This window comes from Thunnus thynnus, chromosome 21, assembly GCF_963924715.1.
Source record: "Thunnus thynnus chromosome 21, fThuThy2.1, whole genome shotgun sequence".
In the NCBI taxonomy this organism is placed as follows: Eukaryota; Metazoa; Chordata; class Actinopteri; order Scombriformes; family Scombridae; genus Thunnus; species Thunnus thynnus.
Window position 1 is genome coordinate 12324465 of NC_089537.1, and position 21386 is coordinate 12345850.

The 21386-nt window shown below is 39.7% G+C and overlaps 2 protein-coding genes and 2 non-coding genes across 5 annotated transcripts in view; 3 read left to right on the forward strand and 1 right to left on the reverse strand.

Moving 5' to 3' along the window:
- The window catches only part of ctdspla (CTD (carboxy-terminal domain, RNA polymerase II, polypeptide A) small phosphatase-like a), a 31694-nt gene extending 26694 nt beyond the window's left edge, over positions 1–5000 (reverse strand). The window contains exon 1 of one of the 2 annotated variants that reach the window (XM_067577585.1): positions 4530–5000. In XM_067577585.1, coding sequence (XP_067433686.1) covers positions 4530–4605 — 76 coding nt within the window. In that variant the 5' untranslated portion in view covers positions 4606–5000. The remainder of the gene's footprint in view (positions 1–4529) is intronic. The other variant, XM_067577584.1, reaches the window with a different exon arrangement.
- A 7485-nt stretch (positions 5001–12485) lies between these two features.
- On the forward strand, positions 12486–21227 carry LOC137173766 (glycine--tRNA ligase-like). Its single transcript, XM_067578838.1, has 17 exons — positions 12486–12777; positions 13133–13234; positions 14565–14667; positions 14776–14917; positions 15310–15398; positions 16029–16105; positions 16222–16367; positions 16463–16612; positions 16705–16867; positions 17113–17277; positions 17380–17486; positions 17598–17744; positions 17852–17937; positions 18309–18418; positions 19526–19619; positions 19730–19920; positions 20714–21227. The coding sequence occupies exons 1-17, from the start codon at positions 12520–12522 to the stop codon at positions 20837–20839; spliced, it is 2256 nt and encodes a 751-aa protein (XP_067434939.1). The 5' UTR covers positions 12486–12519; the 3' UTR covers positions 20840–21227.
- On the forward strand, positions 15084–15218 carry LOC137173827 (small nucleolar RNA SNORA84). Its single transcript, XR_010925244.1, has one exon. It is a non-coding gene; the product is annotated as a small nucleolar RNA SNORA84 (small nucleolar RNA).
- On the forward strand, positions 18114–18248 carry LOC137173826 (small nucleolar RNA SNORA84). Its single transcript, XR_010925243.1, has one exon. It is a non-coding gene; the product is annotated as a small nucleolar RNA SNORA84 (small nucleolar RNA).
- Positions 21228–21386: the final 159 nt, after the last annotated feature.

Consider the following 21386-nt stretch of genomic DNA (forward strand, 5'->3'; position numbering starts at 1 on the left):
GCTGGGAAACATCTAAAACACTTCCCTGGAGGTGAAGATAATCTGCTTTTCTGAGGAGCATTGGCTGAAATAGGCTCATAAATCTGTAATAAGGACCTGCACTTCAGAGCACTGAGTCCAGCTTTTTTCTCCCTCTTTCTCTCAGTCAAAATGGTGCATTGGATATTGACTTCACTGTACGCACATAATGATCCAATGTGATTCCCAAGAGGAGGTGGGGGAGCTTTCGATTGACATGCAGCACCCGCATATATACAGCTCTAAGAAATCTACATCACCAAGGTGAAAGATCGTCATTTTCGTCTGCCCAACACTTTGGTCCAGGAATGACACAGCTGTAGGCTACACAGCAAAGTGGCAAGTAGTGCCAGGAACTCCAGGCTAGCCAAAATTCACAGTAGTGCCCCTCGCTAACTGTGCTGCACAGACCCATGCAGGTGTGGTCCACACATCATAAACACTTTATGTATGTACAGCAGCGTGTTCCAGGAATAACCTTAAAAGCCAAGCGCACATGAAATCACAGCCCTTTTTTTTAGATTATAATATAATTACCGCCTCAGTATTTTTCTCGTTTTCTCCCAGGCAATATAGATGAAAAGCAATGATTTCAAGGGAATTGTGATACTTAAACGTGTCAGAGAACAATATTTATAAATTCACGTGTCTGCTGCTCCTCTTCATCTATGTGCTTCTTCTCAAATTGTACATCTCACCACCATGTGCAAGAGAGATTCACGTGTCGTAGGACAGATAAAGAACCTTGACCACACAGCTTTTAAAAGCTGAAGGTTAAGGTCTCTGTGAGAAATACTGTATAGTGTCCAAACTGTCTTGTAGCAGCCTTGAGCTGCCACTGGAGCAATGACAGGCCAGGATGACATTACTGTATGTCCTTTCAGGGGAATACACATTGCTCAGTCTCAGATTGATCAGATTGCCCAAGGAAACCAAGCAAGCAATTAAAGAAATTACAACTTGTCTTTCTGTTTTTTCACCCAAAAGCTAACATTTATTCTAAGGACTCCGGGGAATATTCTACGAAGATATTCAGTGTGGAAGAAACAAAACTGACAAACACACAGATAATGACTTTTCTGATCATGAGTTATCTACTAAAGGGAATTTTTTTTTTTTTTTTTAAATATGTGTTGTTAGTAAAACATTTCAGTTTCAATTTGAGCTAAACTGGCAAAAAAAATGTTATTCTAGTTTCTCAAATGTGATTATTGTCTGGTTTTCTCACACTTCTATGATAGTAAACTAAATATCTTTTGGTTTTGGTTTGTCAAGACAAAATAAGCAATTTGAAAACATCTGTGTGGCCTCTGGGAACTAGGGGTGGGCATTTTTCAAATTTTGTTGATGTTTTACAGATGAAACATTTAATGGAGAAAACAATCCATTATGGGAATAATCTCTAGCTGCAGCTCTTAATCTTGCACCGATTAGCAAGCAATGTACAGCAAAATATATGTCATTGCTATTAACAAGCGTATGAATTAATAGCATGATCATTTGGAAATAAATTAGGTGTCATACAGAAAGTGAAACAACACCCAATGAGAAAGGTTTCCAAGTGAGAAATCCCATTAATGTTATAATCACTGTTTAACTCAACACTGTGTGAATAATACTGTGGGTTGGTCAAAGTGTCTGTCATCATTCACCCAGCAGAAGTGAAGAGCTAAACTCTGATTCAACCTAATCTGATTAAGGTAAACGGCTCATCCATTGATACCTATCTGCCTGTGAAGTTATCAGAGCGAAGCCTGAGTGATTTGAGAAGCAAGACGGAGTCTGGCCAGCCTGTGACTCCCTGTGCGGAGTCAGTCCAGTCGTTACAATTCATTGCATCAGATCCTTAAAAGTATGCCAAATGAAAAAGCCTAATTTGGGTTCGGAGAGAAGAAACTCTGTTTTCTCAGGCTCCTATTTGCTTCTGTGCAGGTTACTGTGAAATATGTAGCCTTAAATTAGTACCACATTGCTGTTTTTTCAGAGCAAAACAACATTATGATACAACAAACAGTGTGAACGTGTCACAGCACAAATCCAACTAAGACTTCTTAGCACAAAAAAACAGCCTTATACATCCTCCAAAATGGTTGACTTTGTACCAGTACATGTGCTGTGTCTGAAAAAGTAACCACCCACATTATGATACCGGCGCTCACCTCATTTAACATAATCCATAATGCATAAAGATATAATCTCCACCTGACCAAATGTCTAAAAAAACTCTAATGAGTTACTACATCTTTTGCTTGGAATGAAACTGATAGGACTCCGAAAATAGCCCGCCCGCGCTCTGAAATATTCAGCGTGTGTGTGTGTGTGTGTGTGTGTGTGTGTGTGTGTGTGTGTGTGTGTGTGCGTGTGAGCATGTGTAATCATTTGTGGCTTCAGTGCAGCCCGAGCAGGAGTAACTGTCCCGGACATAACAGTGCTGTTTGTTGTCTGCTTTGACAGAGCCAGTAGTGAAGGGCAGGAACTCCATTCAGGAAAAGCTCCCTGGTGATAGTTTATGTGTGTCACAGCAGCCGTTTGAGGAGCCTGACTGCGTGTGTGTGTGTGTGTGTGTGTGTGTGTGTGTGTGTGTGTGTTGTGTCCTCTCTGGTCAGCGACTGACCCCGGATTTTATCCTGCCAGATTAATTGTCGGATTCCACACGTCATCTGGGATTTACTGCTCAAGACAAGCAGGATGTCACAGACGGGAAAGTGTGGGAATTCTGTGCAAGGGCTTTAAAATGTGCTAAAAAGAAAAGAAAGCAACAGTTTCCTGGATGTTATTTCTCTCCGTCCTGCCAAAGATGAAGATGAATGTTTGCTTTTTGGTGATTGTTTTCATTGATTTGTTTATGATGTTTTTTAATTATCAAGGCAGCGCCACAAGATTAGAGTAAGCTGATGAGGGGAAAGAATATTGGAAATGTGCGGTGGCACATAAATCATAATTGATCTGGTTGCCATGATCATCCAGGTCAGTCGTGGAGCTTCTTGTATTGAAAATAAAGGTTATGTCAAAGCCTCGACACTGATCCTGAATTATATTTGTGTCCAGATCTTGATTTTAACTGGATTTAATGGCCGCACCCTGAGCATTTAATGAGTCAGGGTGGTTCATGTATGTCAGCGGTGCTCAGCAGAGGGTGATGCAGGAAGGTGACCTTTTTCTCAACAGAGAACAGGGTGTAGCAGGAAGTTGTGGTCCCTCTGGCCTCCAGGCACCCTATGGCTCAGTGGGATGGGTGCTGGGGTAATGTCAGGGCCCTGAGCTCCAAACAACCCTGCCCTCCTACTGTGATCTCCCCATGGACACCTGTGTAGCCCACGTGTATGCACGCAGCGCTCCATAACACGAGTAACACTTTGTCAACTACCTGTATGCAGCTCCAACAAATATGGAAGTGAGATAAATATGCACAAGTTCCCTCTGGGGAAACTCTGAGTAGAGTGCGAGTATACTGGCCTGCATAGATGAGTGCAAACCCTTCTCAAAGTTAATGAAAACTGAAAAGCTCCTGACTCATGGGGGGGATTTGTCATTGATGTCATCACCACATGGCGAAGTGGCGACTCTTGTGCAAAACAACAAGAGAGAAAATGTGTTTTCGTTCAGCCTCTGTAATCTGTGGAACAGCTGTTGAGCTGGTGTTTTCAGGCTTTTTTGACACAGATGAAAATGGACTTTTTTCACGATGTGAAAGTACACTATCAGTCATATATTGTTTTTTTTATCATCAATAAGCACTGAGGAGGATGATGATACTGATAAACAAGCTGGGTTTCACTGTAAAGGCATTGTCCTCTCATATTTTTATTGCTTTAGTGTGGCGCGTTCGTTCTAAAATTGATAAAATGTGAAAAATACATCAATGTTATTATAGATTTTCCAACATTAGTATATAAAAACATCCCCTACATTTAGAAAGGGACTTCAAATCTATACAATTCTATTTATTCTCATTTGAATACTTAGAAATTGGTTGTTTTCTTCAATTATGATACCTAAACTGATGATTTTACCCCTGGATTTAGTTGTTATCGGTAGTAAACCAGGCATTTTACAGTGTTGTGTATACAGGGATGTCGATAGTGAAGGGAGAAAAAGAGTAGAGTACCCGCCCCCTGTAGTAAACCGAGCACACTCAACACAGATGAGAAAATTTCACGTTATAAGTCGCAAAATGATTTTAAAAAAAATCCAGTCCTGCACAATAAAGCGCTTGGCAGTAAAGTTTCAGTGCACTCACAACATTATATAAAGTGACAGCCTGGCTGGAGGCTCTGGCTCTTAATGTTTCTCTGCCTCAGCTGAACAATGGAGGTTTACCGTCGATACACTGGCTTGCTGTTGCAGTCAGGAGCCCAATATCCTCTCTGCACTGACGGGCTGCAGATCATATTAGCACCGTACAACATAAACAAATACGCGGCTGCACCAAAATAGACGGAAATCAAAATTCAGACAAAAAAATTCTTTTAAAAAAATGTGTCAGATTTTGCATTTTTTCTGCGCCTTACCTTTATCTTGACTTGAAGAAATGCTCTCCTCCTCTTTCGGATTTGCAACCTGTGTTATTATGGACGTGTTGTCCATGGAAACGAGATGTTACGCACCTTCGGCTACACCGTTTTATTCCTTGGCAAACATTACCAAGCGCGCTACAGTCCCCCGGCTGCGCACAGGCTAGAGAGTCCGCTGTTTGCAGCATTAAAATCCCATTTTAATCGAAGCATGCAGTCCCATTTCCCCCCGGAGCTTTACAAACAAGAGGAAATGTCAGTAAGAAGAAGAAGAAGAAGAAGCGGGCCACAGTGCGTCCAACATTTGAGGTGACGGTCCGATGTGTGGGGAGAGAGAAACAAAAGCGTCAGTCCTGCATTGAAGCCGTGTGTGTGTGTGTCTGCTGTGGCTGTTGCAGGCAGCATAGCCCCCGCCTTCTGCTGCTGCTGCTGCTTCTGCTGCTGCTGCTGCTGCTGCTACTGTACGATCAGGCTTCAATCCACACACAATATCAACTGCGTGATACGGTCATAGTGTTTAGCCAGAGATGGCGACCGTGCAGGCTCACAACAACAACAACAACAATAACAACAAACAACAAGAACACGCCTTCAACATTTCCGTTATCCTGCTCAGTTCGTGCTGGATAACCCCCCCCCCCCCCCCCCCCCCCCCCCTCCAGTCCGCCCTCCACTCACTGTTTGTTGGTATTATCCTTTAAAATGCATGCAGGGAAACATTTCACAGAGATTACAGTCTGATTTACAGAAAATAATCTCATATTTTTACTTTATTGTTTCGTCCCCAAATTATTTAGGAGAATATTCACATCTTTTTGGCAGAGGAAATGTCTCGCTGCTGACAGGAGGATTTTAGAAACACTGAGGTCAAGAGTCTAAAGTCCACTAAGGCAACCCCACCCTTCCTAAGGAATTCTATAAAATTCTTCAAAATACTATTTTTCACATTTAACATCTATGTTTTTAGCTTTTAAAAATATATTTTTGGCAAATCTGTCCCTATGATTAGGCCACATAAATTCTGTTTCAAAGCCTTCCTCTCAGGAATATAATTACAGAACACCAAATCCTGTTATTGTAATGGATTGAAGTCAAATTTTACGGATTTTCTCTGTTTAAAAAACTCACTGTGTGACATTTAAACCCCCAAATTCCCTGAAATAATAGCAATGACATGCCCTCGGTGTCCCCAGTAGTAGCAATACAGGCCCTGGGGACACATTAACAAGCAAGTCTATCCAGAGTGTGTGATTTTTCGAAATATTGTTAATGCATAAAAACATTAGTAGTCATGCCTGCTTGAATTTGAAACATCCTTCAGCATGTGGAGTCACAAAAACACAGCATCAAATTATCTCAAAGTGAAGACAAAGGAATTCATTTTTCAAAAAGAAACCATTGATTACATTTTTAAAAGGATACTCCAGTCATATTATTACTGGATTTCCATAATATTGGGGGACTCTCAAGAGACATATTTGTACAACTTGATAAGTATCACTTTCTAAAGACTTTCTAAGTTGTTGGCAATTAATTAAAATAACTTTGTGTTTGCTAAGTTGTGAAAAATCCCTTTTGCATGACGCTTTTTAGCTCTCAGCTGTCTCCTTTTTACTATTTAATTCATCAGTAAAATGGATTATTGTAAAACCCTTTTTAATGACTTATTAACAATTAAAACTCGATGGCTTATATTAGAGAATTTGAAGCCCTTATCAGCATTTATTAATGGATTTTCAGCATTTCTAACTGCATTATTGTTAATAGAAAGCCAAAGCCAAAGGGATTTTTATCGACCCGGCAACCTAAAACATGGGTTATTAGTGTATTATAAATGATCCATAAAACTAAATTATTAATTAACCATTAGTTATTACTTATACAGTAAATCCTATATAAAGGGTGCCTTATCACACAGTAGTTATGATTGACATTAAAAAAAAAAGAATCAAGGTCAAGGTCAAAATTTGTGCTGCAACGGCCGAGATATCCTGACTTTTAGTCTTGAGTATGGATCAGGCTCCAGAGAGGCTTAATACTACATTTCCCACAATGCAACCAATATTAATTTCACCCTCTCTGTCATCCTTGCAGTCTTTCAAACCCCAAGTCCTCAGCATCTAACGAACTTTATGTTATACACCTATAATCTCCAAACCCAAGATTAGATAATGATAAGGGTTATTTCCTCACTTGACAAAGCTCCTCCAGAGCTCCAAGATGTTATACAAATATTTTCACAGGCTGAGAAGTATGAGTTAACCAACCTTTATGTGTAAAAAAAAAGTGGAGTGTCCCTTCAATCTACTGTCTACATCATGTAGCCTTTTCCCATACCTTGAACCACCTGTGAACCAGAGACCTACACATCTACAAGTGCACTGATAAACAAACATTATTCATGCTATTTCAGCTTCAGTGGATCGTATAATAACTACAAGGGAGATAAAGTGGTTTTCTGGTCCGTTGCCAGCAGTGACGTGTCTGAGTGTTCGCCCCCTCTTCATCTTCACTGTCACTTTAATGGAGCTGAGGCCCACACAGCCCTAAATGACCCCACCTGAGAGACAAGTGTAAGATGGCATATGGGCAGGAGGAAAACAGCAGTAAGTGCAGGCTGTCATCTGTTGATGCTGCTCACAATTAGTATGTAATCTCACAGCCGACACAGTGCTTTTAGTGTGGGTCAGTGCCTCTGTCCTGATATTTACAATAACATACAGACAGTTGACACTACAACACATGTCTGGTGTCTCTCTCTGAGCTACTTTGCACAATCACTATCTTTTCTCAGCACTTGACAGTCGGTCTCAGGTTACTGTGTCTGTCAAGACTGCACAGCCACCTGAAATCTGATGACACTGAGCCTGTGTTTAACCACAGCTCGGTTACTATACCTTGATAAGATCAATAATTCTATGAAAGAAATCAGGAAAGACATGAAGCAAAAATTGCAGTGTCAGAACCTGCTGATTACATGCATAAGGGAGCAATCAATCAACATATGTGCATTGCTAAAAGTTAAACTATTTTCATTATCGATTAACCTGCCAATTATATTCTCGATGAATTGTTTTGTCTATAAAATGTCAGAAAAGAGAAGAGAAAAATACCTGTTATAATTTCTGAGATCCTATCATGACGTCTTCAAATGCTGTGTTTTGTCTGATCAAAAGTCTAAAATCCAAAGAAATTCAGTTTTCTATCATATATGACACAGAAAAGCTTCAAATCTTCCCATTTTAGAAGCTGCGACCGGCAAATGTTTGGCATTGTTGCTGAAGAAAATGACGGAGAACGATTGTGAAACTAGTTGCTGATTAATTTTCTGTCGATTGACTTATCTATTAATCAACAGCTCTAGTTATTATTAATAATGATAATAACAATCAGACTGGTTAATAAATAATTTACAATACCTCATGAATCTGATGTAAGCCTTCCATAACATTTGGGTTGCCAGATTGTGGAAAATCCCTCTTTGTTTGGTGTTTATTGGTGTTTAGTCTTTCTATTTGGTTGTTATAAATATTGGTAATCATCCTTTCTAATAGACCATCAAATCTGGTGTTAATATGAATGGTTTTTGGTCCACTTTCTCTGCAGCTTAGAGGGTCCTCATGATTCATTTACAGAGCTAAAAACACAAATGTCCAGCAGGGGGACAAACACTTGCCAGACGTTTTTTCTTTTTTCTTTTCACAACCTGGCAACCCAAAAGATGCTCTTATTAATGCCATGTAAGTGATTTATTAACCATTAATAAAGCCATTTTCAAACCCTTAATGAGGAGTGACTCATCAGATAGTGGTACCACGATGACTAGAATTACACTGTCTCTAATTATATGATTTTTTTTTAATACTGTAAGTATTTTTTTTTGTTAATCATTGTGTAAATATTACATGACATTGCTGATGCTCTCAGTTGATCTCTTGCCTGCAAAATGTTACATCAAGGTTGGTTATATATTAAAAACATTCAGACTAATGAAACCCTGAAGGAGCAGCTAATAGCAAAGATGTCTAGTTACAGAATGAATGGTTGTCGTGTGGTTGTTAGACTGAGCGCAGCACTCAAGAGCCTATTTGAGGACACAGATAATCTCTCTTTGAAAAATTACAGCTGCAGGGCACAAACACTTGCTCGCCCTCTTGTTGGCAAAGGGAGTGGCAAGTGTCATAAGGATAAAGAAATATCCACACATACTGGACCAACAGCACCTTAAGACATGAGATCAAACAGCGGAGCATTCACATCTTGATCATCAACATGAAACATTGGACTCTGACATTTATGTCTGAGGGATCTGTGTGGCACAGGCCTGGAGCCATGCATTTCTGTTGATGAATAATTGAAATGAATATGGTTTTGATATTAACTTTGATAGGACACAGATGATCTTTCTCACTATCTTCAAGTACATCTGCTGGTGTGCTGTCAGACTGCGGGGTCCTTGAATGTTTTATGAATGTGGGTGTAGTTCAGTAAGGAATTGGAATCACATCATCTCTCTCTCTCTCTACATGAGCCCCTTTCACTTGTTTTTTTCCTCAAGCTTCAAGGTCCTCCCCACATAAACAATGACATAGTGAGGCTTGTAAAGGGTAGATAGTTTGATGTCCAGACATCCTGCAATGTGAGGCAGTAAATTTATAACAAAATGCTTTTTTTTTTTCCTGTTTAAAGAAGTAAAAATGCTTTCCAAATGACATGCTGTTGTTGAGCTGTGCGCACTATATCCTTGGTATTAGGGAGTGTTCATGAACTAGGAGAAGTAGCGTGATAAACACCTTGAATCTCTGTTTTAAACACAAATTAAAGGACAGAAACATAAATTCATATAAAAGCAAAAAGACATTAAAATATTAGGAATAAAGTAAAGACAGTATGTGCTCACTTTTCCTCATACAGGCTGATATGTAGGTGGTACAAATACCCCATAATACATGCCAATGTATGCCAATCTTACAGTATCATACAGTACAAAAATGCAATCTTTTACAGCTTAAAATAATATACCTAACTAAAAATTCAACGAAAAATACCCTCATGTCACTATTTGTACAAAATGGTCAATACAACATTGTAATTAGGTATTTTCTGCTTATGTGACTGTGGAATGTGTTTCTATACAATCATTAGTTTGCCTTTGGTACCACCTTGTGGAGAAGATCCAAACTGGCCATAGGGGCTATTTTCAATCATGCTTTTTACAATGTGGACGCATTTAGACAGGTTATGTAACATACAGTATGTACGGGTATAATATCTCCCAAAGGACTTGCGGCATGTTGTCTGCTGCTCATGTCAAAATCCTCACTCCACCCCCTCAAGGAAGCACATTTTGAGCCCGAGTTTTTATTGCGTGTTTGTCTCTAGAGTTTGGGTGTTGGGGTGGTGATCGGGGCTTGAAATGTACTTTTTTCAGTGTAGCAGAGAGAAAATTTTGATGGAAGCAGATGACAGAGTTGCAAGTCCTTGTGGGGACAGAATTGACAGTAACAGGTTTTTGGACTTGCACCTGAACAAGATAGATGTGACGAATGGATAATGCTTCCTCTACCACTTGGGATGCTAATGATTTATTTTTCAGTCTCTTTTATTTTCCATTTTATTCCTCTCATTCTTTAGAGGTAAATGGGCTACACAGAATCATTACATGCATCCATTCATTAAACACGGTTCTGTTTGTATATAAAAACAGCATTGCTAAATCTAAGACCATCAAACTTAGAGATCAAAAAATGCTCAGCAAAAAACATCAGTTCAGTTGAATTTGACACAGAATGAGTGAAACTGATCGGTCAACAATCCAACATGACCACTTGAGCTCAAGGCTGTTTACTGTCAAGCGGCACACAACAGACTCCAGCATGCTGGTTTTGACAGAGCAGGAACTGACTGAAACGACCTTGAGAAAACAGCCTTCATCAATCAAATGTCAGGAGATCTTTCTATCAATGAAGGGGTATTAAAATGATTGAAACAGTAAAGGTCACATCTTGTCATTCCTCTGCACAATTAGTTTTAATAAGGCTGAGTTGATGAGATTTGAGCCCTGGGGATTCATGAAGTGTCTGGGATTTATCTTCTGGGAGGAATGATCGACTCCTTGTTTTTACAACAGCAAAGGAGGAATGTGACACAGAAGATATCACAGGATTTACTACTCTGGATTCAATGATATCCAAGGATTTATGTTTAGTCCGTATTAAATCTGTTTCCATACTTGCCTGTGTTCTCTCTAATTCAAACATCATAACACTCTGGAGGAACAAGGAGGATCTGCACAGATGCACATCGTCCTTTATTCCTCACCAGCGTTGAAGGAGCGACTTAAGAAGTATGTTTTTCAACACTAAAGCCATCTTGCGATCAATGACTAAAGGGACTTTTAAGCTCGTCATCTATGGAAAAACTAACATTTGCATTAAAGACTTTGAAAAGATGTGGGCACCTTTTATTGATTTCCTGAAAATGAGCCCCATGGAGGATTTTTCAGTTGTTGAGACTTAAAGGGAAACTTTGGTATTTTTCATTTTTCAATCTGGACCCTATTTTCCCATCTTTTTGTGTCAAAGTGACTAATGGGGGACAACAACTTTTGAAATTGGTCCAGTATTGAGCGAGAGCGCTTTAGCTAGCAGCCGCAAAACGGGCTGCAATGTAATCCTTTGGGGCAATGTACGCCCACTAAAAGTGCTTATTTTTACCACTGACAGGCTCAGATTGTTTGACAACATTATGGAAGGGACCATACAGAGAAATAAAACGTTTTTCTTAACCCTTTCGCTTGATCCGGTCTCTTTGTTATTGTGTCTAATCAAGTCTCGCTCAAGAAGAAATATCATTCAGAAATCAGCTAAATATTTAACCATAACTTTAAAAATCTTTTGGATAACACTAAGCTACACTTCCTGTACTCCAACACAACAAAGTACATCCGGGACTCCTCTCTCCAACACTGTCATGGCTGAATATTTAGATTATTATTATTATTATTATTATTATTAGATTATTATTGATTTAGCTGAACAACTCAACTCTCGTGAGATTTCAGAACCAGACATCTGAGTGAGACTTGGTCAGGCACAATAACAAACAGACTGGATCAAGCGAAAGGTAAATAAAAAATATTTTATTTATCGTAGTGTCCCTTCCATAACACTTATAATAACAATCTGAGCCTGTCAGCGGCAAAAATAAGAACATTTAGTGGGTGTACATTGATGGGGCACTTTTGCCCCAAAGGATTACATTGCAGCCCATTTTGCGGCTGCCGGCTGCAGCACTCTCATTCAATACTGGACCAATTTCAAAAATTGTTCTCCCCATTAGTCACTTAGACACAAAAAGATAGGGAGATAGGGTCCAGAAATACCAAAGTTTCCCTTTAAATTTGACCAAACTGTACACTATTAGTACTTTTCTAATTTTCCTTTGTTTTTTTGTTTCTTTTCTTGCTTTTCTTTTCTTTTTGATTATTGCATTTTGTATGTTTGACATATATGTTTAAAGCAGAATACATGTTTTTTTAAACCATAGTATCACTGTAGTATAAGTATCTGACAGTAGTATGTCATAATTTTGAGTTACCATGGATATTTTTATTTTTATATTTATTTATAATATAAAATCTTTTTTTTTTCTTTTTCAGGCAGCAATAGGCCTCCATACAAATATGGCTCATTGTGATGGATTACAGAAAAACCCACATGAAAATGGTATTTATCTTTTTTATTTTTATTTTTATTTTTATTTTTATTTTTATTTTTATTTTTATTTTTATTTTTATTTTTATTTTTATTTTTATTTTTATTTTTATTTTTATTTTTATTTTTATTTTTATTTTTATTTTTATTTTACCATGTTTGACGAATCTGCCGACACATGCGCGTAGCGAAAGTGTCTTCCCGGAGCGTCAGCTGCGTTTACTTATTTCCAGAGATTTCATCATTCTCCTCTCCTCACATTACGGCGGTCCATGCTTCTTCGTAGCGCAGCATCGGCACTGCTGAGGACCAGCGCTGACGTTTCCTCCCTCTGTCCGGTGTCCACGGTCCGGTTTGTTCGGCAGTCGCTCCGCTACCCGCCCCGACCCAGACCGTTTTCAACATCGGTCTGCTTGTGCAGGAAGAACAAGAAGAAAAGTCTGTGGCTGCAGCTGACGGCGGAAGGACAAACCATGGACGGCAACATTGAGGAGATTCTCGCCCCTTTGAGGCTTGCAGTCAAAGAACAGGTAGCGCTGAATTATCTCACAATCTCACTTGATACGACTTTAATCTGTGTGTTTAGGATTAGATATAATTTTATGGCCTCACACACCGTAACAATGGGTGTAGCTTGCCAAGCTAACCGGCTGCTAATGAAGCTGTCAATGAATGACGAGCTATAAGTTAGCTGCTAACGCTTTGCCACGTTTCAGTGTGCCGCTGCTACTGCTGCAGACGTCTGCGATCAGGGTGGGGTTAAAGAGAAGAAGCCAAGTTAATGCTGCTACTGATAAACAATCCAACGATCATCAGCTGATTGCTTAGTAAACATGCCCAGATTTAGTCGTTGTAGCCGGCTCATGGCTTTTCTCTCTGATTTAGGGGGACCTGGTGCGCCAAATGAAACAGGATGGCGCTCCTGATGTGGATGTCACAAAGGCTGTGGCTGAACTGAAAGCAAGGAAGAGAACTCTGGAGGCCAAGGTGAGTCAATGTATTCTTAGTTAATGTTAAATCCAAATAACTGAGGCTGAATTAAGTCATTAAATCTGTTTTTAAATGCCCTGCCAAGCCTTTTATGTAACACAAACAAGAACAGAAGCTTTTCTCAACTGTGACACGTAGACCAGGCTGCTCTGCAGTTATTCTGGGTTTCCAATGAGCTGAAATAATTGGTAGATTATACGATCAGAATCAGATTTATTTACCAAGTAGCAAGTACAATGAGGTCCAGATGTCAACAGAAAAAGCAATAAACATGAACATTAAACAATGAATGTAAACACAAACATAACAGTGTAACACAGAGACAGTAATTTACATTTCTGTGTAGTGTGGGTGGACTATGTGTTTGCATACTGACATGATAAAAACTATGTGCACAAAAGCAATATAAATATGAATACCAATCTAGATATAAATATCAATCTGAGTGTAAATAAACTATATGTTTATTAACAATATATATGTACAGTTAACAATTAAAAATTAAATCTATATACATCTACACAGTGCAGGACAGACAAAGACATATTATACATAATATGAACAATATTGTATCACATTACAATATCAACTATTAAAATTAACTAATTGAGCAGTGAGTCAAGTCGTTTTTCAAGCAAAAATCCCAAACACTGCCTAGTTCTGGCTTCTCATTAGTGAGGATTTACTTCTTATGTGATAATAAACTGAATATCTTTGGGTTTTGGATTTATTGTCAGACAAAATGACCAGTTTGAAGATGTTACACTGGGCTTTAGGGAATTGTTATATACATTCTGTTGTCTGACAATTTATTGACCAAACAACTAATTGATGAAGTAAACTGAAATAATAATCAGTTGCAGCCCTGGTTTCTCAATGTTTTATATCAGACTACATCTGTTATCCTCATAGAAAATATGCACTTTAACAATATAAAACATTTAATCAAAAAGAGCAGAGGTGTGATTGCACACAGCAAGATTGATATATTTGAGTGTCTCTTACAACCTCTGCTATTTAATTTCCTTGAGAGTCCCTGATATTTATGTATCATCAATTTTAATTTGGGGACTGTGCCCGTGCTTTGGATCACTTCTATCAAACCGCTATGTTGACAAGCAGACTGAGAGGTGGGCTCTGGCAGAAGATGTGGGTGTGAACATCATCGGGGGATTTGTTCAATTTGGACGCTACAAATGTATTATTTTGCAAAGTTGGAAGTAATTTCAAAATTGATCCTTAAACAGACCTCTGTGCCTTCTTTAATAGAGCTGCATTGTACCTTGACAGCAGTATTAAAATGTCTTAAATATAATTCTCATCGCAGGAGCTGTCACTACAACCCAAAGATGACATCGTTGACAGAACTAAGATGGAGGATACCCTGAAGAGGCGATTCTTCTACGACCAGGCCTTTGCCATCTATGGAGGTGAGATTAAGATCATAAATAAGGGGAATTAAGGTTTTTCGGTTAGTGAATAAACCACCGTACACATAGTCTTTAAGCACTCTGTTACCATGCAGTAATGCTCCTCAGGGGTGAGCGGCCTGTATGACTTCGGCCCTGTGGGCTGTGCCCTGAAGAATAACATCCTGCAGGCCTGGAGGCAGCACTTCATCCAGGAGGAGCAGATCCTGGAGATTGACTGCACCATGCTGACCCCCGAGCCTGTCCTCAAGTAGGTGCACGGATGCTTTTTTTTCCCAGCTGTGTCAGTCATGATATAAATGTGGTTTTATCACAATTAGAATTAAATCAAAAGTCATTACATGTCTTCTACAGGTGTTACACAGGTTGTAGTTATGTTTATCTATACTTAATTAAGAGCAATGTCAGTAGAGAGCGCCTGGTGGTTCCCAAAGTCAGCCCCAAAGTGCTGAACTGTGGGTTTTGATTGACAGGCGCACATTGATTCTGCGATTTTATGCATGGAAGCTGTCACTATAGCAGCCTTCCATAGCCCGGTTGCAGATACATTGTTGTTTTGTGTGGATGGAATTAAATATTTATAACTTTTTCTTTTAAGAAAACTTGACAAATTTCATGTATTGTTTCCTTATTTTTAATCAGGACGTCAGGACATGTGGAAAAATTTGCTGACTACATGGTGAAAGACGTCAAGAACGGCGAATGCTTCAGGGCGGACCACCTCCTCAAAGGTACATCGGCTTGTTTGTCTTGGAGACTTTGCTTCCCCTGCTGAGTAAACTAAAGATTAGTTATCCTAAACGAAGGGGTTTTTGTGAGTTTTTCATCTGTATCATTCATGGGTTTCTGCAGAGAGAGAGAGGGATGGATGGACACGGTCCAGACTTGTGTTGTCAGTGGCTGCTGCTGTTTGGCTAAGCTTGAAGTATCACTGTTGTGCCTGAGGGAGAATGGAAGTGGCCGGACCAGCAGAAATCACACAGGGCTTTCATAGCAATACAAGCTGCTTGGGTCAGAGGCTGGAGCTGTGCCAAAAGCTGGCAGAAAAATGTCAGGAGAAGATGTCATTCCCTGCAAGACTTACAGAGTAATGAGCCCAGAATGCCAAAAAGAAATGACATAACAAAACATGAAAGTGTTACGCAATAGCTGAAATATGTCAAGTCATGTTAAGTATGATCTGAGATATATCCAGAGGCTTTTTGACAGCACAGATCTGGTCAAAAACAACATGTATTTTGTCTAAAGTTCCCCCTGCAGGTAGAATACAATCAATGTAACATGATTACTGTGCTGTCTGTCAAGTATTATCACAACAGTTTGTAAAAGGATTCTTTCTTTCATGTCTCTGTGTCTTATAGCTCATCTCCAGAAGTTGATGTCTGATAAGAAGTGTACAGCAGAGAAGAAGGCTGAGATGGAGGAAGTCATCACTCAGGTCAGTGCTGATTGACAGTAAATGCTCTTTGGAGGGATTATGTGGAAAAGCTGTTTCTGAAAAAAGCCTCTAAATGTTGTTTTTTTTTTTTTGTTTGTTTGTAATATTATTTTCAGATGGACAACTTCACCCAGCAAGAGTTGACCGATCTCTTTGTGAAATACAATGTCAAGTCACCCACCACGGGAAATGACCTCACAGCACCCATCTCCTTCAACCTGATGTTTCAGACGTCCATTGGACCAGGGGGGAATATGCCAGGGTAAAAACTCAATAACATCGTGTACACGTTTTCCTCCATGCTGTCAAATTAGTGTAATTGTCGGGTAATTGATTAAATCCATCTTAAATTTGCAGCTATCTGAGGCCTGAAACCGCTCAGGGAATCTTCCTCAACTTTAAGCGTCTATTGGAGTTTAACCAGGGAAAACTTCCCTTCGCTGCTGCTCAGATAGGAAACTCCTTCAGGAATGAAATCTCTCCTCGCTCTGGACTCATTCGCGTTAGGTGAGAGATCCTCTGGGTTACCTATTATTATTTTCCAAGCATTATGTATCTCTGCTTAAACAGGTATTTAACTGCACCACATTTCCCCGCAGAGAGTTCACCATGGCTGAGATCGAGCACTTTGTGGACCCAAATGAGAAGGTCCACCCTAAATTCTCCAGTGTAGCCGACGTGGATATCATGTTATACTCTTCTAAAGCCCAGACCAGTGGCCAGTCTGCACGGATCATGAGGCTGGGTGATGCTGTTGAGCAGGTAGGAATTATTTGTTTGACTTATTATTGTTTATTTTTCAGAGCATACAAAAGCATCCTTTAATTTTGGATTATTTAGGACTGGGTTATATTGTTAAAATCTTGTATTACAAATTATTACATGACTGAAGCCTAGTAAAAATAACATCAATTGTTAACCTTAATAAATGTGATCTCCACAATCGTTCTTTGTAAATGGAGAGTATAACTCTGAAACACATTTCTTACTTGTTTCCTCTCATTTAGGGAGTGATCAATAACTCCGTCCTGGGATATTTTATCGGGAGGATCTACCTCTACCTTACTAAAGTCGGTATAGCCAAAGACAAGCTGCGTTTCCGTCAGCACATGGACAACGAGATGGCCCACTACGCCTGTGACTGCTGGGATGCTGAAACCAAAACTTCCTATGTATGTTCTACTGCAGTGTTTCTTCATGTTTTGCAAATGCGTCGCCATGTCAGTTAGGCTACATACAGTACTGTTGTTTAATGTAGTGTTTGTCCTTTGCAGGGCTGGATCGAAATTGTGGGGTGTGCTGACCGGTCTTGCTTTGATCTGAAATGCCATGCACGAGCCACAAAGGTCCCTCTGGTTGCTGAGAAGCCTCTAAAAGAACCCATATCCTTAAACTGTAGTAGCTGCAAAATCCTTTGATCCATCAAACACCAAAAAAAAAACAACGATGTGTAATCACACACCCATCAGTTTTAATCCTTAATTTCTTCACACAAAGTTGTGAATGTCGTCCAGTTTGAGCCCAACAAAGGAGCCATTGGGAAGGCGTATAAGAAGGATGCTAAGATAGTCATGGAGTATCTGTCTGTGTGTGATGAATGCTTCATTACAGAACAGGAGAAACTGCTTAATGAGGCTGGGTGAGTGCTGTTAATGGGATTCATGCAGAGCAGTTTGGACACCTGCTGAAAGGTTGGGGCTTCGTCATTTCCAGCACAGTCAGTATCTTTTTATTTTTACTCCACAGAGAGTTCACCGTTGAGACAGAAGGAAAGACGTTCAAACTCACAAAGGACATGGTCAGCGTGAAGCGATTCCAGAAGACTCTGCACGGTGAGATTCACTCACGAGAGGATGTGATGATGAAGATCGTGTTGGGATACTGAGAGCTGCATTGTTTTATCACAGTTAGAATTAAATCAAAAGTCATGACATGTCTTCTACAGGTGTTACACATGTTGTAGTTAATGTTTATCTATATTTAATTGAGAGCAATGTTAGTAGAGAGCGCCTGGTGGTTCCCAAAGTCAGCTCCAAAGTGCTGAACTATGGGTTTTGATTGACAGGCGCACATTGATTCTGCGATTTTATGCATGGAAGCTGTCACTATAGCAGCCTTCCATAGCCCGGTTGCAGATACATTGTTGTTGTTGTGTTGGGATACTGAGAGCTACAGCTCACCTGTCTGTGTTTGTCGTCCACAGTGGAGGAAGTTGTTCCAAACGTAATCGAGCCCTCCTTTGGCATTGGTAGGATCATGTACACCATCTTTGAGCACACATTCCATGTCAGAGAAGGTGATGAACAAAGAACGGTGAGTTGATTTTCGGGAGATGTGATATAATAGACAGATTTAGATCATAACTCTGCAAAAATTTGCTGTAAGTTTGAGTATAATTGTGCTCCTACATTCTTACTGTTCATTTACTATCTATTTATGTTCTTACTATTAACTCTGCTCTGATTGGCTCCGGTCCGCAGCTGCTTCCCAGTAAATGCCCCACCGAGCTGCTAATAATTACCGCGCCACTAAACATAATTTAACGATTTTATCATTTTCAAGCAATTAGTGATAAGAGCTGTTTAAGGGTTTGTTTCCCTCATAACAGCAATATGAACGCTTTTTACTATCAAGCAGAATGCATTTAAATCCTCATTATCTCAGTGTTTGATTCATAGCCCAGCTAGCGGATTCAACTTTGAGATGTCCTTGAGTACAGACATTTTAGAGTTTGAGTATGATGTGTGCTTTGTGTGTACGATTTGGCTTCATGATAACAAAACCTATTTGTGGCTGGTAACCATAATAGTATTTGTGCTGAAATTGAAGTAGCTCACAACTGGCACATAATCTTCAATGACTCAGATTACACAGTGTGTTACAGCAGCGAAAGATTAAAGGGGAAACTTTAGGATTTTTCAACCTGTGCCCTACTTTACCATCGTTTTCTGTGCAAGTGAATCATTGGGACAACAATTTTTGAAATTGGTCATGTATTGAGTGAGAGCGCTTCAGCCGGCAACCACGAAACACACGCCCCACCGGGTCAATAGCATCCCATCATCGACGTCCACTAAAAGTGCTGGTTTTTGCCACTGACAGGCTCAGATTGTTTTAAGTGTCTGACAGCGTTTATGGAAAGGACCATACAGAGAAATAAAATGTTTCTCTTTACCTTTTGCTTGATCCAGGCTGTTTGTTGTTGTGTCTAACCAACAACTAACAAAGAGAGAAAATAGTCCAGGTTGAAAGAATATGAAGTTTCCCTTTAACACAAACAAAATTATGTCATTATTTGAAAGTATCAGCAAAATGCCTGCAGACAGTTTGCCTGTATTACTGGCTGCTTACTCCATACATATTTCAGTGATTTAAGTTTGCTGCTTCTCTGTAATGAGTGTTTCTGTTTTTTCCCTGCAGTACTTTAGCTTCCCTGCGACTGTAGCTCCATACAAATGCTCCGTCCTGCCTCTGAGTCAAAACCAGGAATTTGTGCCCTTCGTGAGGGAATTATGTAAGTGCCCACATAATGATAACCTATACTGTATGTCCTATTTTTGTCTGAAAATGAGAAACGCAATGCTTGTGCTGTTTTGACGAACACTGTGTCTTTCTCCTTTTCAGCTGAGGCGATGACCAAAAACGGCGTGTCTCACAAGGTGGACGACTCCTCAGGATCCATCGGGAGGCGCTACGCCAGGACAGATGAGATCGGGGTGGCCTTTGGCATCACCATCGACTTCGACACAGTGAACAAGACGCCTCACACGGCCACTCTGAGAGACCGTGACTCAATGAGGCAGATCAGGGCCGAGGTACAGCACGACTTCCCTTGTCTTTTTTCCCCCACATAAGGTTCAAGTTACGATTCCTCGAGTGGCTTTCTCCCTTCTAGCATTTCACTATGTAGTTTCATTTTGCATAATTGCTCTTGCAGCTGTAGAGGATGGTATAAATAAACTCCAACATAAGCAGTAAAAATCTATCGTCATGGTTACTGATCAAACAGCTGTAGACTTACATTAATTTCTTGTTTCCCAGCAAATGTAAAACCGAAGCAATGGCATTGTGATACAAAATAGACGATATGCTCTATTTTAAATTGGTGCCTTACTGGTGACAATGAAATTTGTTCACGTTACAAAGTACTCAACCGCTGATGTGTGCTGCTGGGTGACAGTAAGCATGGCGTTACAGCAGAACTTAAGCCAGGTTCAACTTTTTTGCCAAACAATACTGCACCTATTTTCTATAACTTGGCTTACTGACATATTTTCTAGACACAGGCGAAGTAACGACTGGTGTTTCACTCACCCTATATGTGCGTAAATGTGACGTAAAGCGTGGTATTATGCTTCAAGTCTATTTTCCTCCGTTTTTTGCATGTAACTACAGTGATTGTATGTGCTGCTGCTATCACAGGTGTTGACATCAGAGCTTTGAAAACCTTATTTGTATTTAATACCCATTTTTTCACGCGATTGGATGATTATCCTGTTTAAAAAATGAACACATACATTGCTTCAAAACAAGAATTAAACATGACAGCATTTCAATTGTAATTGCACAATTTAACATGATCAATTAAACAATCTTTTCTCTCCTTAGGTCAGTGAGTTGCCTGTGATTGTTCGGGATTTGGCCAACGGCACAATGACCTGGGCGGAAGTGGAGAGCAAGTACCCCATCTTTGAAGGACAGGAAACCAGCAAGAAGGACACAGTTGAAGAGTAAATCTCGCTCGTCTGCCTGTTACTCCATGAAAATCCACAGACTTGTTGCGTATGCATCACCAGGAAGAATATTGCAACTGTAATTGTGATAAGCTCTAGTGGTGCACTGAGCCCTCCTTGTGTTCTTCACCACTGCAATCACTTAAAATGTCATGTATTCATCATATCTAACAGTTGAGGAAAGCTTGCACAGGACTCTTGTTTCTTTGAGCAACACTTCATCCATGTTATGACCATGCCAATGTGTTTTAAAAGGGAGAAAAATGTAATCAGGTTGTTGAGTCTTCAGTGGAAGGAGGCTTCCACCATTCCGCTTTTCAGGCAGATTGGATTGAGATATTTAACAATTTCAATAAAAACAGCCAGCACTTACTGGACACAGCATACAACTGTAATGTTTTTTTATGATGTTTTTAAAGCTTCAGAGTGAGCCTGTGATCTCTGTTACAGTGGTCATCACTAAAATGAGAGTATCACATAACATAATCAGCTAGAATATAGAACCAGTAGTCTCTGTATGAGCTCAGATTAAAAATCAACAACCAACA

Excerpts from the sequence above, each read along its gene's own strand:
- LOC137173766 (XM_067578838.1), top strand. The coding sequence starts at position 12,520 with ATGCTTCTTCGTAGCGCAGCATCGGCACTGCTGAGGACCAGCGCTGAC. Across the intron at positions 17,278-17,379 it reads CTGAAACCAAAACTTCCTAT|GGCTGGATCGAAATTGTGGG; the intron begins GTATGTTCTACT and ends TGTCCTTTGCAG. Across the intron at positions 19,921-20,713 it reads TGAGGCAGATCAGGGCCGAG|GTCAGTGAGTTGCCTGTGAT; the intron begins GTACAGCACGAC and ends TTCTCTCCTTAG.